The following is a 21,897-nucleotide window of genomic DNA, read 5'->3' on the forward strand; positions in this document are numbered from 1 at the left end:
TACCATTGGGTAACCAGGGACATGTTTTTTTCATTGGTTACACAACCACTTTATACCAGAGGCACATGTGTATTGTTGGACAGCTAGACTTGAGGAAATCTGCAATCCGTCAGAGAAAATGCCCACAGATGATATTATTAAGATCTGCGACGGGTCGAGTGCATCCAAGTGAGAAATAATGTTAATCTACAAAATAAAAGACTAATTTATGAAACAAAAACCAATGTTGATGAGGGAACGAAGCTGGACAAACTAGTCAAGATTGCCTCTCAGCAGAGCACATCAATATTCTGAACCTTCTCTTACAAGCAGGATCAAAGATGGTATTACAAGTGACAACTTATTACAGGTACCCTGCATTATTATTCAGTAACACATCTTACTTTTCTAGCCATTTTATTGATTTAAGACTGTAGTTAACCTAGGCTTAGGCTATTGTAATATGCCAAGTCCTTTATCCCATATCCAAAAACCAAAATTATCTGCAATCAGAAAGACAAGGATTTTGAGTACAGATACTTGACCTGGAACATGGTGCAAAATGAAATTCTAGCTACTCTATTGACTAATGATTCAAAATACCACACAGTTCAAAATAAAATACCAGCATTAATACTTTTCATTTGAAAAGCATAGTTTACTGATTTTGGGGACTCAAATGAAAACAAATCAACAGCCGATTGAGAAATCATATGGCTAATACATTTTTTTCGAGCTCCTGCACTTCAAAATTTCCCACCATACCACTGCTTATTGGGAGGAGCTAGGTATTTCTCAGGGAGTCATTTTTTTTTTAAATAATTTTTATTGGAATTTTTTACAGAAAATATAAAAATATAACAACATAACAGCAAGTATAGCAAAAAGCAGTAATATGCAACCAACAGCCCCATAACACCCACAATTCCCCCCATACCGTAACATCACATGTATCACACTCCCCCACCCTCCCCCCCCAAACAAGAGAACTTAACCATAAATTAAAATTAAATAAATCAAATTTACATAAAATAAGCCAACATAATCAACGTCCCCCCCCCCCCCCCCCCCCCCCCCCGGGTTGCTGCTGCTACTGTCCCAGTACCCTATCGTTGAGCCAGAAAGTCGAGGAAAGGTTACCACCGTTTAAAGAACCCTTGCACCGATCCTCTCAGGGCGAATTTAACCTTCTCAAGCTTAATGAAGCCCGCCATGTCATTGATCCAGGTCTCCACGCTTGGGGGCCTCGCGTCCTTCCACTGTAGCAAAATCCTTCGCCGGGCTACTAGGGACGCAAAGGCCAGCACACCGGCCTCTTTCGCCTCCTGCACTCCCGGCTCTACCCCAACCCCAAAGATCGCGAGTCCCCATCCTGGCTTGACCCTGGATCCCACCACCCTTGACACCGTCCTCGCCACCCCCTTCCAGAACTCCTCCAATGCCGGGCATGCCCAGAACATATGGGCATGGTTCGCTGGACTCCCCGAGCACCTGACACACCTGTCTTCACCCCCAAAGAACCTACTCATCCTAGTCCCAGTCATGTGGGCCCTGTGCAGCATCTTGAATTGGATGAGGCTAAGCCGCGCACACGAGGAGGAAGAATTTACCCTCTCCAGGGCATCAGCCCATGTCCCGTTTTCGATCTGTTCCCCCAGTTCCCCCTCCCACTTCGTTTTCAGCTCCTCTACTGACGCCTCTTCCACCTCCTGCATAAGCTTGTAGATATCGGATATCTTCCCCTCCCCGACCCAGACCCCCGAGAGCACCCTGTCACTCACCCACTTCGCGGGGAGCGCAGAGAATCCCTCCACCTGCCATCTAGCAAATGCCTTTACCTGCAGATATCTAAACATGTTTCCCGGCGGGAGCCCAAATTTCTCCTCCAACTCCCCCAGGCTCGCAAACCTTCCGTCGATAAACAGGTCCTTCAGCTGTCTAATTACCGCTCTATACCATCCCCGAAATCCCCCATCCATGTTCCCCGGGACGAACCTATGGTTCCCCCTTAACGGAGCCTCCATCGAGCCCCCCACTTCTCCCCTATGTCGCCTCCACTGCCCCCAAATCTTGAGGGTAGCCGCCACCACCGGACTCGTGGTATACCTCGTGGGAGGGAGCGGCCACGGCGCCGTTACCAGGGCCCCCAGGCTTGTATCCCCACAGGACGCTCTCTCCATCCGTTTCCATGCTGCCCCCTCCCCCTCCATCACCCACTTACGCACCATCGACACGTTGGCCGCCCAGTAGTACCCCGAGAGGTTGGGCAACGCCAGCTCCCCCCCCCCATCCCTACTCCGCTCCAAGAAGACCCTCTTCACCCTCGGGGTGCCATGCGCCCAAACAAATCCCATGATGCTGCTGGTCACCCTTTTAAAAAAGGCCCTAGGGATAAAGATGGGCAAGCACTGGAAGAGGAACAAGAACCTCGGGAGAACCGTCATTTTGACGGATTGCACTCTGCCCGCCAGCGATAGCGGCACCATGTCCCACCTTTTAAATTCCTCCTCCATCTGTTCCACTAGTCTGGTGAAGTTAAGCTTATGAAGAGCCCCCCAACTCCTGGCCACCTGCACCCCCAGGTACCTGAAACTCTTCACTGCCCTCCTGAAGGGGAGCCTCCCAATTCCCTCCTCCTGATCTCTCGGGTGCACTACAAATACCTCGCTCTTTCCTAAGTTCAGCTTATAGCCCGAGAAGCCCCCAAATTCCGCTAACAGTTCCATCACCCCCGGCATTCCCCCCTCTGGGTCCGCCACATATAACAGCAGGTCGGCCGCATACAGCGATACCCGGTGCTCCTCCCCCCCCCCCCCCCCCGCACCAGACCCCTCCACTTCCCTGACTCCCTCAACGTCATGGCCAGCGGTTCAATCGCCAGTGCAAAGAGCAAGGGGGACAGGGGACACCCCTGCCTGGTCCCACGATAAAGCCTAAAATACTCCGATCTCCTTCCATTTGTGACTACATTCGCCATCGGCGCCGCGTAAAGTAGCCTCACCCATTTGATGAATCCCTCCCCAAATCCAAACCTCTCCAGCACCTCCCACAGGTACCCCCACTCAACTCTATCAAACGCTTTCTCTGCGTCCAGCGCCACCACTATCTCCGCCTCCCCCTCCACTGCCGGCATCATTATAACATTGAGCAGTCTCCGCACATTCGTGTTGAGCTGCCGCCCCTTGACAAATCCTGTCTGATCTTCATGAATTACCTCTGGCACACAATCCTCTATCCTGGTAGCCAGGATCTTCGCCAGCAACTTAGCGTCTACGTTAAGGAGTGAGATAGGCCTATATGATCCACACTGCAAGGGGTCCTTATCCCGTTTTAGGATCAAAGAGATCAGTGCCCGCGACATCGTCGGGGGCAAAGCCCCCCCTCCCACGCCTCATTGAAAGTTCGCACCAGCAGGGGACCCACCAGGTCCGCATATTTTTTGTAAAATTCTGCCGGGAACCCGTCCAGTCCCGGGGCCTTACCTGACTGCATTTGCCCGATCCCCCTGACTAGCTCCTCCAACTCTATCGGCACCCCCAGCCCCTCTACCAGCCTCTCTTGAACCCTTGGGAAACATAGCCTGTTCATGAAGCTCTCCATCCCCTCTCTCCCCCTCGGAGGTTCCGACCGGTACAATCCCTCGTAAAAGTCCCTAAAGACCCCGTTTACTTCTGTCCCCTTCTGCACTACATTTCCACCCCCATCCTTCACTCCCCCAATTTCCCTAGCCGCATCTCGCCTACGGAGCTGATGCGCCAACATCCTGCTCGCCTTCTCTCCATACTCATATACCGCGCCCTGCGCCCTCCTCCACTGTGTCTCCACCTTTCTGGTGGTCAACAAGTCAAAATTGGCTTGCAACCTGCGCCGTTCTCCCAGCAACCCTTCCTCCGGTGCCTCCACATATCTCCTGTCCACCTCCAGAAGCTCTCCCACCAGTCTCTCCCTCTCCTTCCTCTCCCTCCTTTCCCTGTGGGCCCGGATGGAGATCAGCTTCCCCCCGGATCACTGCTTTCAGAGCCTCCCAGACCATCCCCACCTGGACCTCCCCCGTATCATTGGTATCCAGATACCCCTCAATGCTTCTCCGAACCCTCTTACACACCTCCTCCTCCGCCAGCATCCCCACATCCAGGCGCCAGAGCGGGCGCTGGTCCCGTGCCTCCCCCATCTCCAGATCAACCCAGTGCGGTGCATGGTCCGAAATCGCTATGGCCGAATACTCGGCATCCTGCACCCTCGGGATCAATCCCCTACTCAGGACAAAAAAGTCTATCCGGGAATAAACCCTATGGACGTGAGAGAAGAAGGAATACTCCCGCGCTCTCGGTCTCCCAAACCTCCAGGGATCCACCCCTCCCATCTGGTCCATGTATCCCCTCAGCACTTTGGCCGCCGCCGGTCTCCTACCCGTCCTTGAACTGGACCGGTCCAGTGTGGGATCCAGCACTGTGTTAAAATCTCCCCCCATGATCAGGCCCCCTGCCTCCAGGTCCGGGATGCGGCCCAACAATCGCCTCATGAAGCCAGCATCATCCCAATTCGGGGCATATACGTTCACCAACACCACCTTCTCTCCCTGCAGCCTACCCCTCACCATGATATATCTGCCCTCCTTGTCCGACACCACCTCAGCCGCCTCAAACGCCACCCTCTTCCCCACTAGAATCGCCACCCCCCCGGTTCTTCGCGTCCAATCCTGAATGATAAACCTGCCCCACCCACCCCTTCCTCAGACGGACCTGGTCCGCCACCTTCAGGTGGGTCTCCTGGAGTATAGCCACGTCCGCCTTCAACCCCCTTAGATGGGAGACCACCCTGGTTCTCTTAACCGGCCCGTTCAGCCCCCTCACGTTCCAGGTAATCAGCCGGATCAGAGGGCAACCCGCCCCCCTCCCCCGCCGACTAGCCATAGCTTGGCAGATGTTCGCCCCAGGCCAGCACACCCCGCTCGACCCGTTCCCCATGGCGATAGCGCCTCTCCTCTTCCCCCCCCCGGCCCCTTCCTAGTCATTCCAGCAGCAACCCGGTATCCCCCCCACCCCCTCTCCCCCCTCCCCCCCCCCCCCCCCCCCCCCCAGGGCTAGGACCCCTCCTAGACGCGACGCACCCTCCATGGTACTTCCGTGAGTCAGCTGACTTCTGCTGACCCCGGCAGCTCCCGCCAAAACCTATCCCCTCCCGGCTTGGGGTCATCCCCCTCTTGCCACACCTCCTTGGCATTGCTGCAGCGCGGGAAAAAAAGACCCGTAGAGGCCCCGCCCCCACCGCAAGCTCCAACCCCCTGCCCCGCAGCGCGGGAAACCAGAGGAAAGCCCGCGCTTTCACATTGCCACACCCCACCCTTCTGACGCAGTTCCCCAAAATCCAGTTTCCCCTCAATCCCCAGCCCCGTACAGAAGAGAACATATAAAACACAAACCCTCAACACTCCCCACCTAACCCACAACCATGCCCAACAAACAAACCCACCCGTAACCAGAGCAAACAGAAAACCAGCATACATAACGCACATGTCGAAGTTGAAAAAGTTGAAACAGTTGGAACAAAACAGCCACAGCGGAAACAACAACGGCCAAAGTATGTCCCCAGGCCATAGTTCGAGTCCAGCTTCTCCGCCTGTACAAAGGCCCACGCCTCCTCCGGGAACTCGAAGTAATGGTGCCGGTCCTTGTATGTCACCCACAGGCGCGCAGGCTGCAGCATTCCAAACCTGACCTGCTTAGCATGAAGCACCGCCTTCGTCTGGTTGAACCCGGCCCGCCGCTTAGCCACCTCCGCGCTCCAGTCCTGGTAGATCCTCACTACCAAATTCTCCCATTTACTGCTCCTCTCTTTCTTGGCCCAGCGCAGCACACACTCCTGGTCACTGAATCGGTGGAACCGCACCAGCACCGCCCTCGGGGGCTCACCTGCCTTGGACCTCCTGGCCATCACTCTGTGGGCTCCCTCGAGCTCCAGGGGCAAATGGAAGGACCCCGCTCCCATCAACGAGCTCAACATCGTGGTCACATACGCCGGGAGATCCGACCCCTCCAGCCCCTCCGCCAGGCCCAGGATCCTCAGATTCTTTCGCCTCGTGCGAACGTCCAGCTCCTCCAAGCGGTCCTGCCACTTTTTATGAAGTGCCTCGTGCAACTCCACTTTCCCAACGAGGACCACGGCCTCCTCCTCTCTTTCAACGGCCTGCCGCTGCAACTCCCGAATAGACTCCTCCTGTGCCACCTGGGTCCCAAGCAGCTTGGTCGTAGTTGCATTCATGGAGTCCAGCAGCTCAGCCTTCAGCTCAGCAAAACAACATAGGAGCGAGGCCTGTTGCTCCTGCGCCGACTTCCACCAGTCCTCGGGTGTTGCGCCGGCCGCCATTTTGTTTTTCTTCCCCTTTTTTTGGGGGGGAGTTACTGCAGCCTTTTTCACCATATAGTGTGGGGCAAGTTCTTCCAGGCACCTTCCCCCACCGGGATACGTAGCAACAGCACCGTTTGGGGCCCTCAAAACGGCCCAAAAGTCCTTAAATAGCGGGAGCGCCGGCCGCCATTTTGTTTTTTTCTCCCGTTTTTTGGGGGGCGTTACTGCAGCCTTTTTCACCAGATAATGTGGGGCAAGTTCTTCCAAGCACCTTCCCCCACCAGGATGCGTAGAAACAGCGCCGTTTGGGGCCCTCAAAACGGCCCAAAAGTCCCTAAATAGCAGGAGTGCCGGCCGCCATTTTGTTTTTCTTCCCCCGTTTTTTTGGGGGAGTTACTGCAGCCTTTTTCTTCTTCCCACTCCAGGTGAGCACCATATAGTGTGGGGCAAGTTCTTCCAGGCACATTCCCCCACCGGGATGCGTAGAAACAGCTCCGTTTGGTGCCCTCGAAACGGCCCAAAAGTCCCTAAATAGCGGGAGCTGCCAAACGTGCGGCTTAGCTCCGCATAGCCGCAACCGGAAGCCCAGGGAGTCATTTTTAAAGACAGGTAGGTTATCAAAACAAAATCTTTGAAAGCTGATATCCTTCAACAACTTAATCACCCACACAAGCACAGATCAGATGAGAAGACTTGCAAGAGAGAGTATCTATTGGCTGGGTATGTATAATGCCATTGAAGTTGCCATCTGTGAAGAGCATATGCTAAGTCTTACAAAGCACCATTGATTCCACATGGAATTCCTACTCATCCTAGGTCCAAAATCGCATCTGACCTCTTTCATGTCTATGGTCTGGATTTCACAAATTAGTGTCACAAGTAGGCTTACATTAACACTGCAATGAAGTTACTGTGAAAATCCCCTAGTCACCACGCTACAGCACCTGTTCGGGTACACAGAGGGAGAATTTTCAAATATCCAATTCACCTAACAAGCACATCGTTCAGGATGTGTGGGAAGAAACTGGAGCACCCAGAGGAAACCCACGCAGACACGGGGAGAACATGCAGACTCCGGACAGACAGAGACCGAAGCCGGGAACCAAATCCGGGACTCTGGCGCTGTGAAGCAACAGTGCTAAGCACTGTGCTACCATGCCACCCACATCATCTACTTTATCAAGTACCCCATTATTATACAATTGCACAATCCATTAAGCACAAATGTTGTGTGCACACGTTCTTTTTTTTTTTACAAGTAGTTTATTTGGTGTTGAGGGAGATCATTACAGATAGCAGTCCACAATTTGTTGATAAGCCATTTCAAGATGTGTGAGTTAGTGGAATATCAATCGCAATACTACTTTTCCTTGATACTCTTGATAAAACAGTCTAGCTGAATGAATTGATTTGCAAGGTAAAATCCTCAATTCTCAAATGTGGATGACCAAGCACTTGGAAAACCGTGGCAGGACCGGACAAATCCAGCAATGATTTACAAACGGGAACTCATGCTTGACTAGTCTACTGGAATTCTTCAAGGATGTAACGAGTAGAGTTAATGAGGGGCAGCTAGTGGATGTGGTTTATTTGGACTTTCACAAAGCTTTCAATAAAGTTCCATACGAAAGACAAGTGTGTAAAATTAAAACGCATGAGAGTGGGAGTGGTGTATTGAGATAGACAGAAAGCTAGTTGGCAGACAGGAAATAAAGAGTGGAATCAAAGGGTCGTTTTCCAAATGGCAGGCAAAGACTCGTGGGGTACCACAGCGATCAATGTCAGGATCCCAGCTATTCACCATTTATATCAATGATTTAAATGAAGGACCTAAATGTAATATCTCTAAATTTGCAGATGACTCAAAGCTGGGTGGGAGGGTAAGCAGCAAGGAGGATGCAGCGATCCTTCAGGGTAATTTGGACAAATTGAATGAATGGGCAAACGAATGGCAGATGCCGTATAATTTGGATAAATGAGAAGCTATCCACTTTGGTAGCAACTACAAACGGAATATTATACCCGAATGGCTATAGATTGAGAGGGGATTGTGCAACGAGACGTAGGTCTCATAGAATCAAAATTTACAGTGAAGGAGGCCACTCGGCCCTTGGAAAGAACACCCCACCCAAGCCCACACCTCCGCCCTATCCCTGTAACCCCACCGAACCTTTTTGTACCCTAAGGAAAATTTAGCATGGTCAATTCACCTAACCTGCACATCTTTGGACTGTGGGAGGAAACCGGAACACCCAGAGGAAACCCACGCAGAAACTGGAAGAACGTGCAGACTCCACACAGAGAGTGACCCAAGCCAGGATTGAACCAGGGACCCTGAAGCTGTGAAGCAACTGTGCTAATCACTATGCTACCGTGCCACCCATAAAATCGAAGTGGAGAATGTGGGCATCGATCCCACTACATCTTCCATGCAAAGTAAGCGCTCTACCATTTGATCTAATCCCCCCCCAGTCAGCCTTCTATTAGTGAACCAGATGGGTTTTTAGCATTGTATGGTCATCATTAGACTTTTAATTCCAAATTTTTATTGAATTCAAATTTCACCATTTGCAGGATAAAATGAGTGGCGGGATTTGAACCCAGGTCCTCAGAGTAGTACCCTGGGTTTCTGGATTACTAGTACAGTGACAATACTACTATGCCACCGCCTTCCACTCTTTGTGGAATCCTTGTGCACCAATCTCAGAAAGTAAGTATGCAAGTGCAGCAGGCGGTAAAAAAAGGCAAAATGGTATTTTGGTCTTCATAGTGAGAGGTTTTGAGTATAAGATCAGGGATGTCTTGTTGCAATTATATAGAGCCTTGGTGAAACCACACATGGAATATTTAGTGCTGTTTTGTCTTCCTTATCTCATGGAGGATGTTCTTGCTGTGGAGGGAGTGCAGCTAAGGTTTACCAGACTGAATTCTGAGATAGCGGGTCTGATGTATGAGGAGAGATCATAGGATTTACAGTGCAGAAGGAGGCCATACAGCCCATACGGTCTGCACCGGCCCTTGGAAAGAGCACATTGCTTAAGCCCATATGGTCTGTACCAACCCTTGGAAAGAGCACCCCGCTTAAGCCCACGCTCCACCCTATCCCTTTAATACAGAATCATCAGTTAACCTTTTGGACACTAAGGGGCAATTTAGCATGGCCAATCCACCTAACCTGCACATCTTTGGTCTGTGGGAGGAAACCGGAACACCCGGAGGAAACCCATGCAGACACGGAGAGAAAATACAAACTCCACCCAGACAGTCACCCGAGGCCGGAATTGAACCTGGGACTCTGGAGCTGTGAGGAAATGGTGCTAACCACTGTGCCATCGTACCGCCCAGATCAAGTCGGTTAGGATCGTATTTGCTTAGGGAGGCACGGTGGTGCAGTGGTTGGCACTGCTGCCTCACAGTGGTGAGGGCCCAGGTTCTATCCCGGCCCTGTCAAAACAGAGCAACATATCTGAAAATGTTTTTAAGAGTGGGGTAGATCTGACATTGAACAGGATTAGGTTAGGTTAGGATGGGAGGGAAGCGGTTGAGGGGTCGGAAGTATCATGTTGTTGTAATAATATTTTTTTGTTTTTGTTTTTAAATTTAAGAGTACCCAATTATTTTTTTCCAATTCAGGGGCAATTTAGCGTGGCCAATCCACCTAGCCTGCATATTTTTGGGTTGTGGGGGCGAAACTCACATAATCACGGGGAGAATGTGCAAACTCCACACAGACAGTGACCCAGAGCCGGGATCAAACCTGGGACCTCGGCGCCGTGAGGCTGCAGGGCTAGCCCACTGCACCACCGTGCTGCCCTTTTGTTGTAATAACATGATCACTAATCACTTATAAGGGATTGGATAAACATGTTATAGGTTTGTTTATTTAAACTGGGCACATAAGGACAGTTATACATAGGTATAAAGCTTGAAGAGCTGTGTGTATGCTCTGCTCAAAGCAAAGGAGAAACTAAATCCAGATCAGTGTGACAATGTAGCATGAAAACACATTTGAAGGATTTTAAGAGATACATATATTTTTTAAAATACTTTGCCCATTTCAAGTGTCATAAATGGAATGTCACGCCTAATCACAATATAACTGCTTATGAGACAATCTTAACCCATGCATATATCTTTAACCCTTCGGTTATTCAAAAGGCGTAATTTGTGGAGATGTTAAGAGATGTAGTAGCAATGCACTCCTCAGTGCCATTATTATTCAAGACAGCAGATCATCACCATGAGCAATAAATGCTGGCCTAGCTAATGACGCCACATTCCGGGAATGAATATGGGGAAAACAATTATGTACCACTAAGAGGTGGTACAATAGCTGTTCAGTCACCCAGCACAAGTTGCCATGTTACAAGGAAAAAGACTTCAACAGGACATCAACAGTTTCTCAGGTGTAAGGCAAGTGGTCTATTCAGAGTTGATTTGACAAAAGCTTTGGATCAGTTCGCTGTTGGACATAGAAAGGTCATTGTCAGTGGAGAAAAAGGATTTCATATCTTCAAATAAGTTAAAATATTTGCAGACTAACAGTGCCCATACATTAAGTACATCAGCATCATCATCGGAGATAAAAGTGCTGTCCTAAGGTATACCATTTCTCTTATTTGAACAATCAAAGGGAGATGAAGAATAGAAACATCATTGTACAAATATAATTATTCACCTTCCTTGCAGCATGGATGTCAAAGAATGGCTTGTTTCGAACACTGAATGGTTCTCTTGCTTTGTCAATCTGTCCATTCTTCATTTTTTCATGCCGTGGTTGTATTATTTCCTTTTCAATACAGCTCAATCGGACATTAAAATCACAGTCACCAACTGGCTTGCCCTACAAAAAAAGCAAATTAAAAAAATTAGTCCAATGGGTAAATTACTTTTGTTTAGGAAAATAGGAACATTTGCATTTTATCCACTTCTATATTTAGGTCTTCTCATGAAACATCAGAACATAGCAGACTATTCACCCTGAGAAGCAGATCTGTTCAATTCATCATGCCTGATCTGTAAACTACCTTTACTCTGTAGTCCATGATATCATTACTTAGCAAATATATGTTGATTTGGGTCTCAAAATTGCAAGTGAGCAGATCAAGACTTGAGCATAAGGATTAGGGATAAGGAGCAGGTGATTGAGGCTCCAGTGATGGCAAAGGGGGGGGGAAGGTAGAGCAGACGAGCCTGGAGTCCAGCATTTTCTGCACAAAAAAGTAGCAGCAACCAATTGAAATTGGTGGCGAATGAAATGAAAGATGAAATGAAAATCGCTTATTGTCACGAGTAGGCTTCAAATGAAGTTACTGTGAAAAGCCCCTAGTCGCCACATTCCGGCGCCTGTTCGGGCAGGCTCGTACGGGAATGCTGCTGGCCTGCTTTCAAAGCCAGCGATTTAGCCCTGTGCTAAACCCGCCCCTGGTCGAGAAGAGTCGGCAGTAAATCGGTGAGTGAAACCAGTGGCCTTTACTTTGGATAAACTGGCACAATAATGCCCAGTCAGGAAATGGAGATCAAGCATTCTCATTGGAAGAACCAAGGGAAAAGGAGTAGACAGAGGTTCATGAGATGCTTCACTGTAAGTGGCTGTTCATGTAGAGCTTAAATCATCATTTACAGTGGAATGCACCAAGCATCCTCCTTTGTCCTGCAGTTGCTGCCATTCAATGAAAACTCATTTACCAAATCTAAGCCCAGGATGATATTTGGAAATAGAAAACAGAAAATAATGGAAATATTCCACAGGTCTGGCAGCCGCTGTGGAGAAAAAAAACGGAGTTAACCATTCAGATATGTAACTTTCATCAGAACATTTGTATTAGTGATTTAAGAATGCACGGCAGAGTGAGGCCAACAGCTCGGGTTCTTCATGCCGGCTAAGGTTATTCATGAAGGCCCAGCCTTCTCAACCCTGCTGTTTGCCTGAGGTGGGGTGATCCTCAGGTTAAATCACAACCAGTCAGCTCTTCCCCTCGAAGGGGAACTCAGCCTATGGTCATCTGGGACAATGGAGACTTTACTTTAATGTAAGAAGCATCCCAGGGTGGCATGGTGGCGCAGTGGTTACATAGATATAAAGAAGATAGGAGCAAGAGGATGCTTTTGGTCCTTCGAGCCTGCTCCGCCATTTATCACGATCATGGCTGATCATCCAACTCAATAGCTTAATCCTGCTTTCTTCCCATAGCCTTTGATCCCATTCTGTGGCCATCTAAAATGGCCGCCCGCAAAGGATAATGGAAATTGTGGTCAAGTTGGGACACAGATGATACACAGCCCCTGTGTATCGTGCAAAAGAAAACCAGACCAAGCTGAAACTTGCACCTGTTAAAGATCAATCACCAATTTCCCCAGGACAATAGACTCAAATCAAGGAATAGCAACAGTAGCAGACTCACCGGCGCCGCTTCCCCTTATTTGGAAAGGCATACGTACTTGGGGCAGTGGCAACTAGGACCCGCGCAGTCATCGAGGTATCCGCCCCTAATTGGCAAGAATCAATTAGGGTGATCGAGACCCTATCGATCCACTGAATCCTGAGTTAGCACCGCCCAAAAGGGCGCGAAAAATGAGAAGGCGAAGAGACACTGCGCCACGAGGGATCAGTCTCTTTTGGGACGGGCCTTGCCCACACCAATTGCAGCATAACGATCAGCCAAGTTCAAGACCCGCAATCGCTACCTGAGAGAGACGAGCCGCAGCCGAGACGAACCTGATGACTTCCAGTCGACACACATGGGGATTCAGATAAAGTCCTTATCTACCTGCACAGAGCCGGTCAACCAGAAGATAAGTAAAGGTCACCTTAGTTGATGGTGTAGTTTATTGCGTAGCCGTGTGTATCATCACACATAGAGATAAGTCTTACGTTTAATAATAAACTGTCTTTTGAACTAACATACTGGTTGTGTGGTCATTTGGTCAATACAAGAAACATACTCGCAGCGTGTGGTTTATTAATAGAAGTAGCAACACCAGAAGTACTATATCTAGCCGCCTTTTGAATATATTCAATGTTTTAGCATCAACTACTTCCTGTGGTAATGAATTCCACAAGCTCACCACTCTTTGTGTGAAGAAATGTCTCCTTATCTCTGTCCAAAATGGTTTACCCTGAATCCTCAGACAGTGACCCCTGGTTCTGGACACACCCACCGTCGGGAACATCTTCCCCTGCATCTACCCTATCTAGTCCTGTTAGAATTTTTTAAGTCTCCATGAGATCCCCCTCATTCTTCTGAACTCCAGCGAGAACAATCCTAATCGAGTCAATCTCTCCTCATATGACAGTCCCGTCATCCCTGGAATCAGTCTGGTAAACCTTCACTGCATTCCCTCGAGAGCAAGAACATCCTTCCTCAGAGGAAACCAAAACTGCACACTATATTCTAGGTGTGGCCTCGCCGAGGCCCTGTACAATTGCAACAACACATCCCTGCTTCTATACTGGAAACCTCTCGCAATGAAGGCCAACATACCTTTAGCCTGCTTTACCACCTGCTGTACCTGCATGCTTACCTCCAGTGACTGGTGCACAAGGACACCCAGGTCCTGATGCACACTCCCCTCTCCCAATTTACAACCATTCAGGTAGTAATCTGCCTTCCTGTTTTTGCTTCCAAAGTGAATAACCTCACACTTATCCAAATTATGCTGCCTCATGGCCCCCGGACCCGGGTTCGATGCCGTACCCGGGTCACTGTCTGTGTGGAGTTTTCACATTCTCCCCATGTCTGTGTGGGTCTCACCCCCACAACCCAAAAGATGTGTAGAGTAAGTGGATTGGCCACACTAAATTGTTCCTTAATTAGAAAAAAAATTAAAAAAGCACCCTAAGCCCCATCCGTTGTGCAAGTGCTCATTTGGTTCAGGTCAGTTTGTACCGGCTGGTTTTGCCGTATTAAGTCCAAGTGCAGATCAGCTCCGTCATGTTTGTGAAGTGGAACTATGGCTGTATTTACAGGATAAACGTATGTGGGTTATAAGATTACTACTCTCATTGCAAGAAAGATATCAGGGAATTACAATTATCAATCCCAGTTATATACAGAGCATCGATGAGTTACTGGATTACCATTTCTTCCGAGGGTAATTGAAGTATTAGGAGTATTAGAATTAGAGCAATTATGGAGAGTTACTACAAAAAGTTAAACACTGAAGATGCTGGATATCTGAATAAAAATAGAAAACGCTGGAAAAACACTCAACAGGTCCGGCAGCATCTGTGAAACGAAACAATGTTAATGTTTTGGATCAATTACGGCCTTTCACTGTATGGCAGTGTCATGATCCACTGAAACGTTAATTCTTTCTCTTACTATTAGTAATCAGTGGAATCTGTAAGATGTTTGGTTTCCACTCAGTCCGCCTCTAGTTTTGTTTGTTTGCCTGCTTGCAGTGCACTCCTAATTTCTGGAATTTCACACACGTTTGCTGGCATGAAACCATGACCAAAGTATAAGGTAAATACAGTAATATTTACAGAGTTCATGTGGTCTGGTTTCCAACCACTACCTGCAACACAAGTTGGAAACCCTATTATCACACAATCCTCCTCAGAAGTTTCCATTTTGTTTTGAATTAAGAAAAGCTCAGAAAGGAAGCCCTCATCAGCAGAACAGTGTCTACAGTTATTAACAAGGGTTTTTAAAAAATAATTTGTGGCCATCATTGACAAAGTCAGCATTTACTGCCCATACCCAAATGCTCTTGAGAAGGTGTTGGTGAGCTGCCTTCTTGAGTACAACTGTGTGACTTGCTCGGCCTTTCAGAGGGAAATTAAGAGTAAACCACATTGTTGTGGTACTGAAGTCACATTTGGGCAAGGCCAAAAAGAATTTCCTTCCCTGAAGGGCATTAGTGAATTGGATGGGTTTTCACGCCAATCTCGTAGTTCTATGGTCACCATTAAATAACTCTGAAATGAAAATCACATACCAGTAATTAACTGAATTTAAATACCCCACTTGCCACAGTGCAATTTGAAATCATATCTCCAAATTATTAGTCGAAAGCCTCCGAGCTACTGCCATATCCCCAAGACTACATTCAGTGAAATCCTTTCCTTCCCAACCCCATGCTATATAAAAATTAAAGAGTGCCCATAGGTTCCCATAAATAAGGGATATGAAAAGCCTATCCAACAGACAAACCAGGTGAGAATTCCGTCACTTTCAAGGCCCTAAACTCTGGAATTTCCTTCCTAAATATCTCCACCTCCCTTTATGATGCTCCTTAAAGTCTTTGGCCAAGCTCTGTCATCAGCCTGACAATCAATTTACAGGCTGCATATCAAAATTTGCTTTATAACACTCCTGTGAAACATCTTGTGTTATTTTATTCTGATAAAGATGCTATTTAGATACATAGGATATGGTTTTGCACTGAGTGCTGAATTTGGTGCATTTGAATGCTATAGAGAGAGTTTGGTGACTGAGGGAGTATAAGGGTTAATTTTTATCTAAAGTCTAGTCTTTCTTTTATTTAGTTAATTAACTTAAAAGTTGCTGTTTGGTTTAGAAGAAGGTATATTTTCAATCCGCTTTAAACAAAGGTTCTACTTGTAGCTACTTGCAGCTGGAGCTTGTTAATTAGTTAATTGGATTAGGCCAGTTTTCAGAGACTAGAATCACAGTATAAAAGTGAGCCAGCTTACAGTGCTGACTTTGTTTCCACTGAGTGCTGAATTTGGGTGCATTTGAGTGCTATAGTGAGAGTTTGGTGACTATGGGAGTGCTGAATTTGGGTGCATTTGAGTGCTATAGTGAGAGTTTGGTGACTGAGGGAGTTAGATGAGGAGGGAGCAAGGTGCTCCTTTCATTTCATTTCCGCAAAGAGCGAGAAGGGAGCCAGGATTTTACAGAAAGTGCAGCTGACTGGGAGCAGAGTCGGAGGGCGGAGGTCCAGTTGGTCCACAGGGCAGCTATATTCTGTAAGGAAAGAGGGGATGAAGGCTAGGGCAGTTGAATGCTCCTCCTGTAGGATGTGGGTGGTGAGGGCTACCACCAGTGTCCCCGCTGACCATACCTGCGGGAAGTGCACCCAATTCCAGCTCCTCAGAGACCGTGTTGAGGGAACTGGAGCTGGATGAACTACGGATCATCTGGGAGGCAGAGGGGGTTATAGAGAAGAGTTACAGGGAGATAACCACACCCAAGGTACAGGGCAAGAGTAGCTGGGTTACAGTCAGGGGAAAGAAAATGAACAGGTAGACAATGAAGGGATGCCTCATGGCCATTCCCCTTCAAAACAAGTATACCATTTTGGATGCTGTTGGGGGGGATGACCTACTGGGGGAAGGCCCTAGCGGCCAGGTCTCTGGCACGGAGTCTGGCTCTGGGGCTCAGAAGGGAAGGGGGGAGAATAGAAAAGCAATAGTAATAGGAGATTCAATGGTTAGGGGAATAGATAGGAGATTCTGCGAGCGAGGCTCCCGGAAGGTATGTTACCTCCCAGGTGCCAGGGCCAGGAATGTCTCAGATAGTGTCTTCAGGATCCTGAAGGGGGAGGGTGAGCAGCCCAGAAGTTGTGGTGCACATTGGTACCAACAACGTAGGTAGGAAAAGGGGCGTGGAGGTAATAAACAACTTTAGGGAGTTAGGCTGGAAGTTAAAAGCCAGGACAGACAGAATTGCCATCTCTGGTTTGTTGCCGGTGCCACGTGATAGCGAGGCTAGGAATAGGGAGAGAGTGCAGTTGAACACGTGGCTGCAGGAATGGTGTAGGAGGAAGGGCTTTGGGTATTTGGATAATTGGAGCGCATTCTAGGGAAGGTGGGACCTGTACAAGCAGGACGGGTTGCATCTGAACCAGAGGGGCACCGATATCCTGGGAGGGAGGTTTTCTAGTACTCTGGAGGGTTTAAACTAATTTGGCAGGGGAATGGGAACCGGATTTGTAGTCCAGCAACTAAGGTAGCCGATGTTCAGGATGTCAAAGCGTGTAGTGAGGCAGCAGGGAAGGTAACACTGACAAAGGAGAGTACTTGCAGGCACGGAGATGGGTTGAAGTGTGTATACTTCAATGCAAGAAGCATCAGGAATAAGGTGGGTGAACTTAAGGCATGGATCTGTACTTGGGACTATGATATGGTGGCCATCACAGAAACATGCATAGAAGAGGGGCAGAAATGGTTGTTGGAGGTCCCTGGTTATAGATGTTTCAGTAAGATTAGGGAGGGTGGTAAAGGAGGTGGGGGTGGCATTGTTAATTAGAGATAGTATAACAGCTGCAGAAAGGCAGTTCGAGGAGGATCTGCCTACTGAGGTAGTATGGGTTGAAGTCAGAAATAGGAAAGGAGCAGTCACGTTGTTGGGAGTTTTCTATAGTTCCCCCAATAGCAGCAGAGATGTGGAGGAACAGATTGGGAAACAGATTTTGGAAAGGTGCAGAAGTCACAGGGTAGTAGTCATGGGTGACTTCAACTTCCCAAACATTGAGTGGAAACTCTTTAGATCAAATAGTTTGGATGGGGTGGCGTTTGTGCAGTGTCCAGGAAGCTTTTCTAACACAGTATGTAGATTATCCGGCCAGAGGGGAGGCCATATTGGATTTGGTAATTGGTAATGAACTAGGGCAAGTGATAGATTTGTTAGTGGGGGAGCATTTTGGAGATAGTGACCACAATTTTGTGATTTTCACTTTAGTAATGGAGAGGGATAGGTGCGTGCAACAGGGCAAGGTTTACAATTGGGGGAAAGGTAAATACGATGCTGTCAGACAAGAATTGAAGTGCATAAGTTGTCAGGGAAGAACACAAGTGAAATGTGGAACTTGTTCAAGGAACAGGTACTACGTGTCCTTGGTATGTGTGTCCCTGTCAGGCAGGGAAGAGATGGTCGAGTGAGGGAACCATGGTTGACAAGAGAGGTTGAATGTCTTGTTAAGAGGAAGAAGGACACTTATGTAAGGCTGAGAAAACAAGGTTCAGACAGGGCGCTGGAGGGATACAAGATAGCCAGGAGGGAACTGAAGAAAGAGATTAGGAGAGCTGAGAGGGCATGAAAAATCTTTGGCGGGTAGGATCAAGGAAAACCCCAAGGCTTTTTACACATATGCGAGAAATATGAGAATGACTAGAGCGAGGGTAGGTCCGATCAAGGACAGTAGCGGGAGATTGTGTATTGAGTCTGAAGAGATAGGAGAGGTCTTGAATGAGTACTTTTCTTCAATATTTACAAATGAGAGGGGCCATATTGTTGGAGGACAGTGTGAAACAGACGGGTAAGCTCAAGGAGATACTTGTTAGGAAGGAAGACGTGTTGGGTAATTTGAAAAACTTGAGGATAGACAAGTCCTCCGGGCCTAACGGGATATATCTACGGATTCTATGGGAAGTACGAGATTAAATTGTAGAGCCGTTGGCAATGATATTTTCGTCCTCACTGTCAACAGGGATGGTACCAGGGGATTGGAGAGTGGCGAATGTCGTGCCCCTGTTCAAAAAAGGGAATAGGGATAACCTTGGGAATTACAGGCCAGTTAGTCTAACTTCGGTGGTAGGCAAAGTAATGGAAAGGGTACTGAGGGATAGGATTTCTGAGCATCTGGAAAGACACTGCTTGATTAGGGATAGTCAGCACGGATTTGTGAGGGGGTAGGTCTTGCCTTACAAGTCTTATTGAATTCTTTGAGGAGATGACCAAGCATGTGGATGAAGGTAAAGCAGTGGATGTAGTTTACATCGATTTTAGTAAGGCATTTGATAAGGTTCCCCATGGTAGGCTTATGCAGAAAGTAAGGAGGCATGGGAAAGTGGGAAATTTGGCCAGTTGGATAACGAACTGGCTCACCAATAGAAGTCAGAGAATGGTGGTGGATGGCAAATATTCAGCCTGGAGCCCAGTTACCAGTGGAGTACCGCAGGGATCAGTTCTGGGTCCTCTGCTGTTTGTGATTTTCATTAATGACTTGAATGAAGGAGTTGAAGGGTGGGTCAGTAAATTTGCAGACGATACGAAGATTGGAGGAGCTGTGGATAGTGAGGAGGACTGTTGTCGGCTACAAAGAGGCATAGATAGGATGCAGAGCTGGGCTGAGAAGTGGCAGGTGGGAGTTTAACCCTGAAAAGTGTGAGGTTGTCCATTTTGGAAGGACAAATATGAATGCGGAATACAGGGTTAACGATATGGTTCTTGGAAATGTGGAGGAGTAGAGAGATCTTGGGGTCTATGTTCATAGATCTTTGAAAGTTGCCACTCAAGTGGATAGATCTGTGAAGAAGCCCTATGGTGTGCTAGCGTTAATTAGCAGAGGGATTTAATCTAAGAGCCATGAGGTGATGATGCAGCTGTGCAAAAGCTTGGTACGGCCACATTTGGAGTAGTGTGTGCAGTTCTGGTCGCCTCATGTTAGGAAGGATGTGGAAGCTTTGGAAAAGGTGCAAAGGAGATTTACCAGGATGTTGCCTGGAATGGAGAGTAGGTCTTACAAGGAAAGGTTGAGGGCACTAGGCCTTTTCTCATTAGAACGGAGAAGGATGAGGGGCATCTTGATAGAGGTTTATAAGATGATTAGGGGACTAGATAGAGTAGACAGTCAGACACTTTTTTCCCCAGGTGGAACAATCCATTACAAGGGGACATAAATTTAAGGTGAATGGTGGAAGATATAGGGGGGATGTCAGAGGTAGGTTCTTTACCCAGAGAGTAGTGGGGGCATGGAATGCACTACCTGTGGAAGTAGTTGAGTCGGAAACATTAGAGACCTTCAAGCGGCTATTGGATAGGTACATGGATTAGGTAGTATGATGGAGTGTAGATTAATTTGTTCTTCAGGGCAGCATGGTAGCATTGTGGATAGCACAATTGCTTCACAGCTCCAGGGTCACAGGTTCGATTCCGGCTTGGGTCACTGTCTGTGCGGAGTCTGCACATCCTCCCCATGTGTGCGTGGGTTTCCTCCGGGTGCTCCGGTTTCCTCCCACAGTCCAAAGATGTGCAGGTTAGGTGGATTGCCCATGATAAATTGCCCTTAGTGTCCAAAATTGCCCTTAGTGTTGGGTGGGATTATTGGGTTATGGGGATAGGGTGGAGGTGTTGACCTTAGGTAGGGTGCTCTTTCCAAGAGCCGGTGTAGACTCGATGGGCCGAATGGCCTCCTTCTGTAAATTCTATGATAATCTATGATTAATCTAGGACAAAGGTTCGGCACAACATCGTGGGCCGAAGGGCCTGTTCTGTGCTGTATTTTTTCTATGTTCTATGATATACAAATATATATATAAATATATGGGATTGTCCAGTAATTTCTGCGCTATATAAATACAAGTTGTTGTTTTTGGTAAACATTGTGAAAAATGCTGAAAGCATATTCGATATAGATAAATACTGTTGTTCATGTTCCTTATAATAAGGTTGTAAACAGCCTGCTATATAAAAAAATATCACCAATACGGTGATTCAACCCTGAAGAAACCTAATATTTTCGGTTGAATGATCTTGGTATCCGCTCAATTAAATAGTTGCATTCACACAACAGAGCTCGAGATCTTTCTTGTTACAGGATACAAATCAGAAGCAGATGTTAATCCGCAGGGCCACAATTGCATTTGGAGCTATCTGCTGATTGAGTTTGAGGCTGTTGCCAGCTAAGTATGAAATCAAAGATACAGTCAAGCCAAAATGCAAGGCTCCCTCAGGGAGAGTAAATGCAACATTATATGCTGTTTTTCATAATAGGTAACTTAAAAAAAACTGCAGGTGTGAGACAAACAGGGATGGGAAAGTGCAATGCATTGATTAAAGTTCCACATTTGGCAGTAAGCAAAGAACCAGACTTAATATTTAAATTATTCACATGAATCATACTGCTGCAGTTCTGACTCAGAAGTGACTTCCTGCTATAAATTCTGGCGCTATAGTAGATGTTTTCCTGGATTCCGCACAAGCAGCACCTCCTATAACCAGAAATTTAGATTTAATATCCTAGTCATACACCCTGACCTGGGAACCACAACAAAGAGATCCCACTTTGTGTGTGCAGGATATTATAATCTTGCATGTGCATACATGTACTTTACACTCATCTTCCAGACAATAGTTGGGAAACACTCAGACAAGGCTCTCTTTGTAATAAACAAAAGGTTTATTTTACATGAATGATCAGGATACAGTTATTCTTAACACTCCTAATATGGAAAAACAAAGCATGCCACTGTATTAACGGCTGAACTTGCCTTACAAATTAGCAAATTCCTTTAATTTATGAGCTCTAACCTTAAAGAGAAAGTATTCTTCTTCTGTGTCTGTTTCCATGCCAAGCGTATGCAAATGCCTTTCCTTCCAGTTAGACAGATGAAAAATTAAAATCGCTTATTGTCACGAGTAGGCTTCAATTAAGTTACTGTGAAAAGCCCCTAGTCGCCACATTCCGGCGCCTGTTCGGGGAGGCTGTTACGAGAATCGAACCATGCTGCTGGCCTGCCTGGGTCTGCTTTCAAAGCCAGCGATTTAGCCCAGTATGCTAAACAGCCAAAGGTTCAGATTTTGAACACCAGAAACATGAGCAAAAGAATTAGGCTGACCCTCTGGTGCAGTATTGAAGGAATAATGTCATCAGAAGTAC

General features: G+C 47.4%; 1 protein-coding gene across 1 annotated transcript in view; it reads right to left on the reverse strand.

Annotated features, from left to right (window-relative positions):
- Positions 1–21,897, reverse strand: part of rngtt (RNA guanylyltransferase and 5'-phosphatase) — a 519,190-nt gene that overhangs the window by 294,354 nt on the left and 202,939 nt on the right. The window contains exon 11 of the mRNA XM_038799337.1: positions 11,006–11,170. Within this exon, the coding sequence (XP_038655265.1) occupies positions 11,006–11,170 (165 nt within the window). The remainder of the gene's footprint in view (positions 1–11,005; positions 11,171–21,897) is intronic.

The sequence above is a fragment of the Scyliorhinus canicula genome, chromosome 6, assembly GCF_902713615.1.
Source record: "Scyliorhinus canicula chromosome 6, sScyCan1.1, whole genome shotgun sequence".
NCBI classification, from domain to species: Eukaryota; Metazoa; Chordata; class Chondrichthyes; order Carcharhiniformes; family Scyliorhinidae; genus Scyliorhinus; species Scyliorhinus canicula.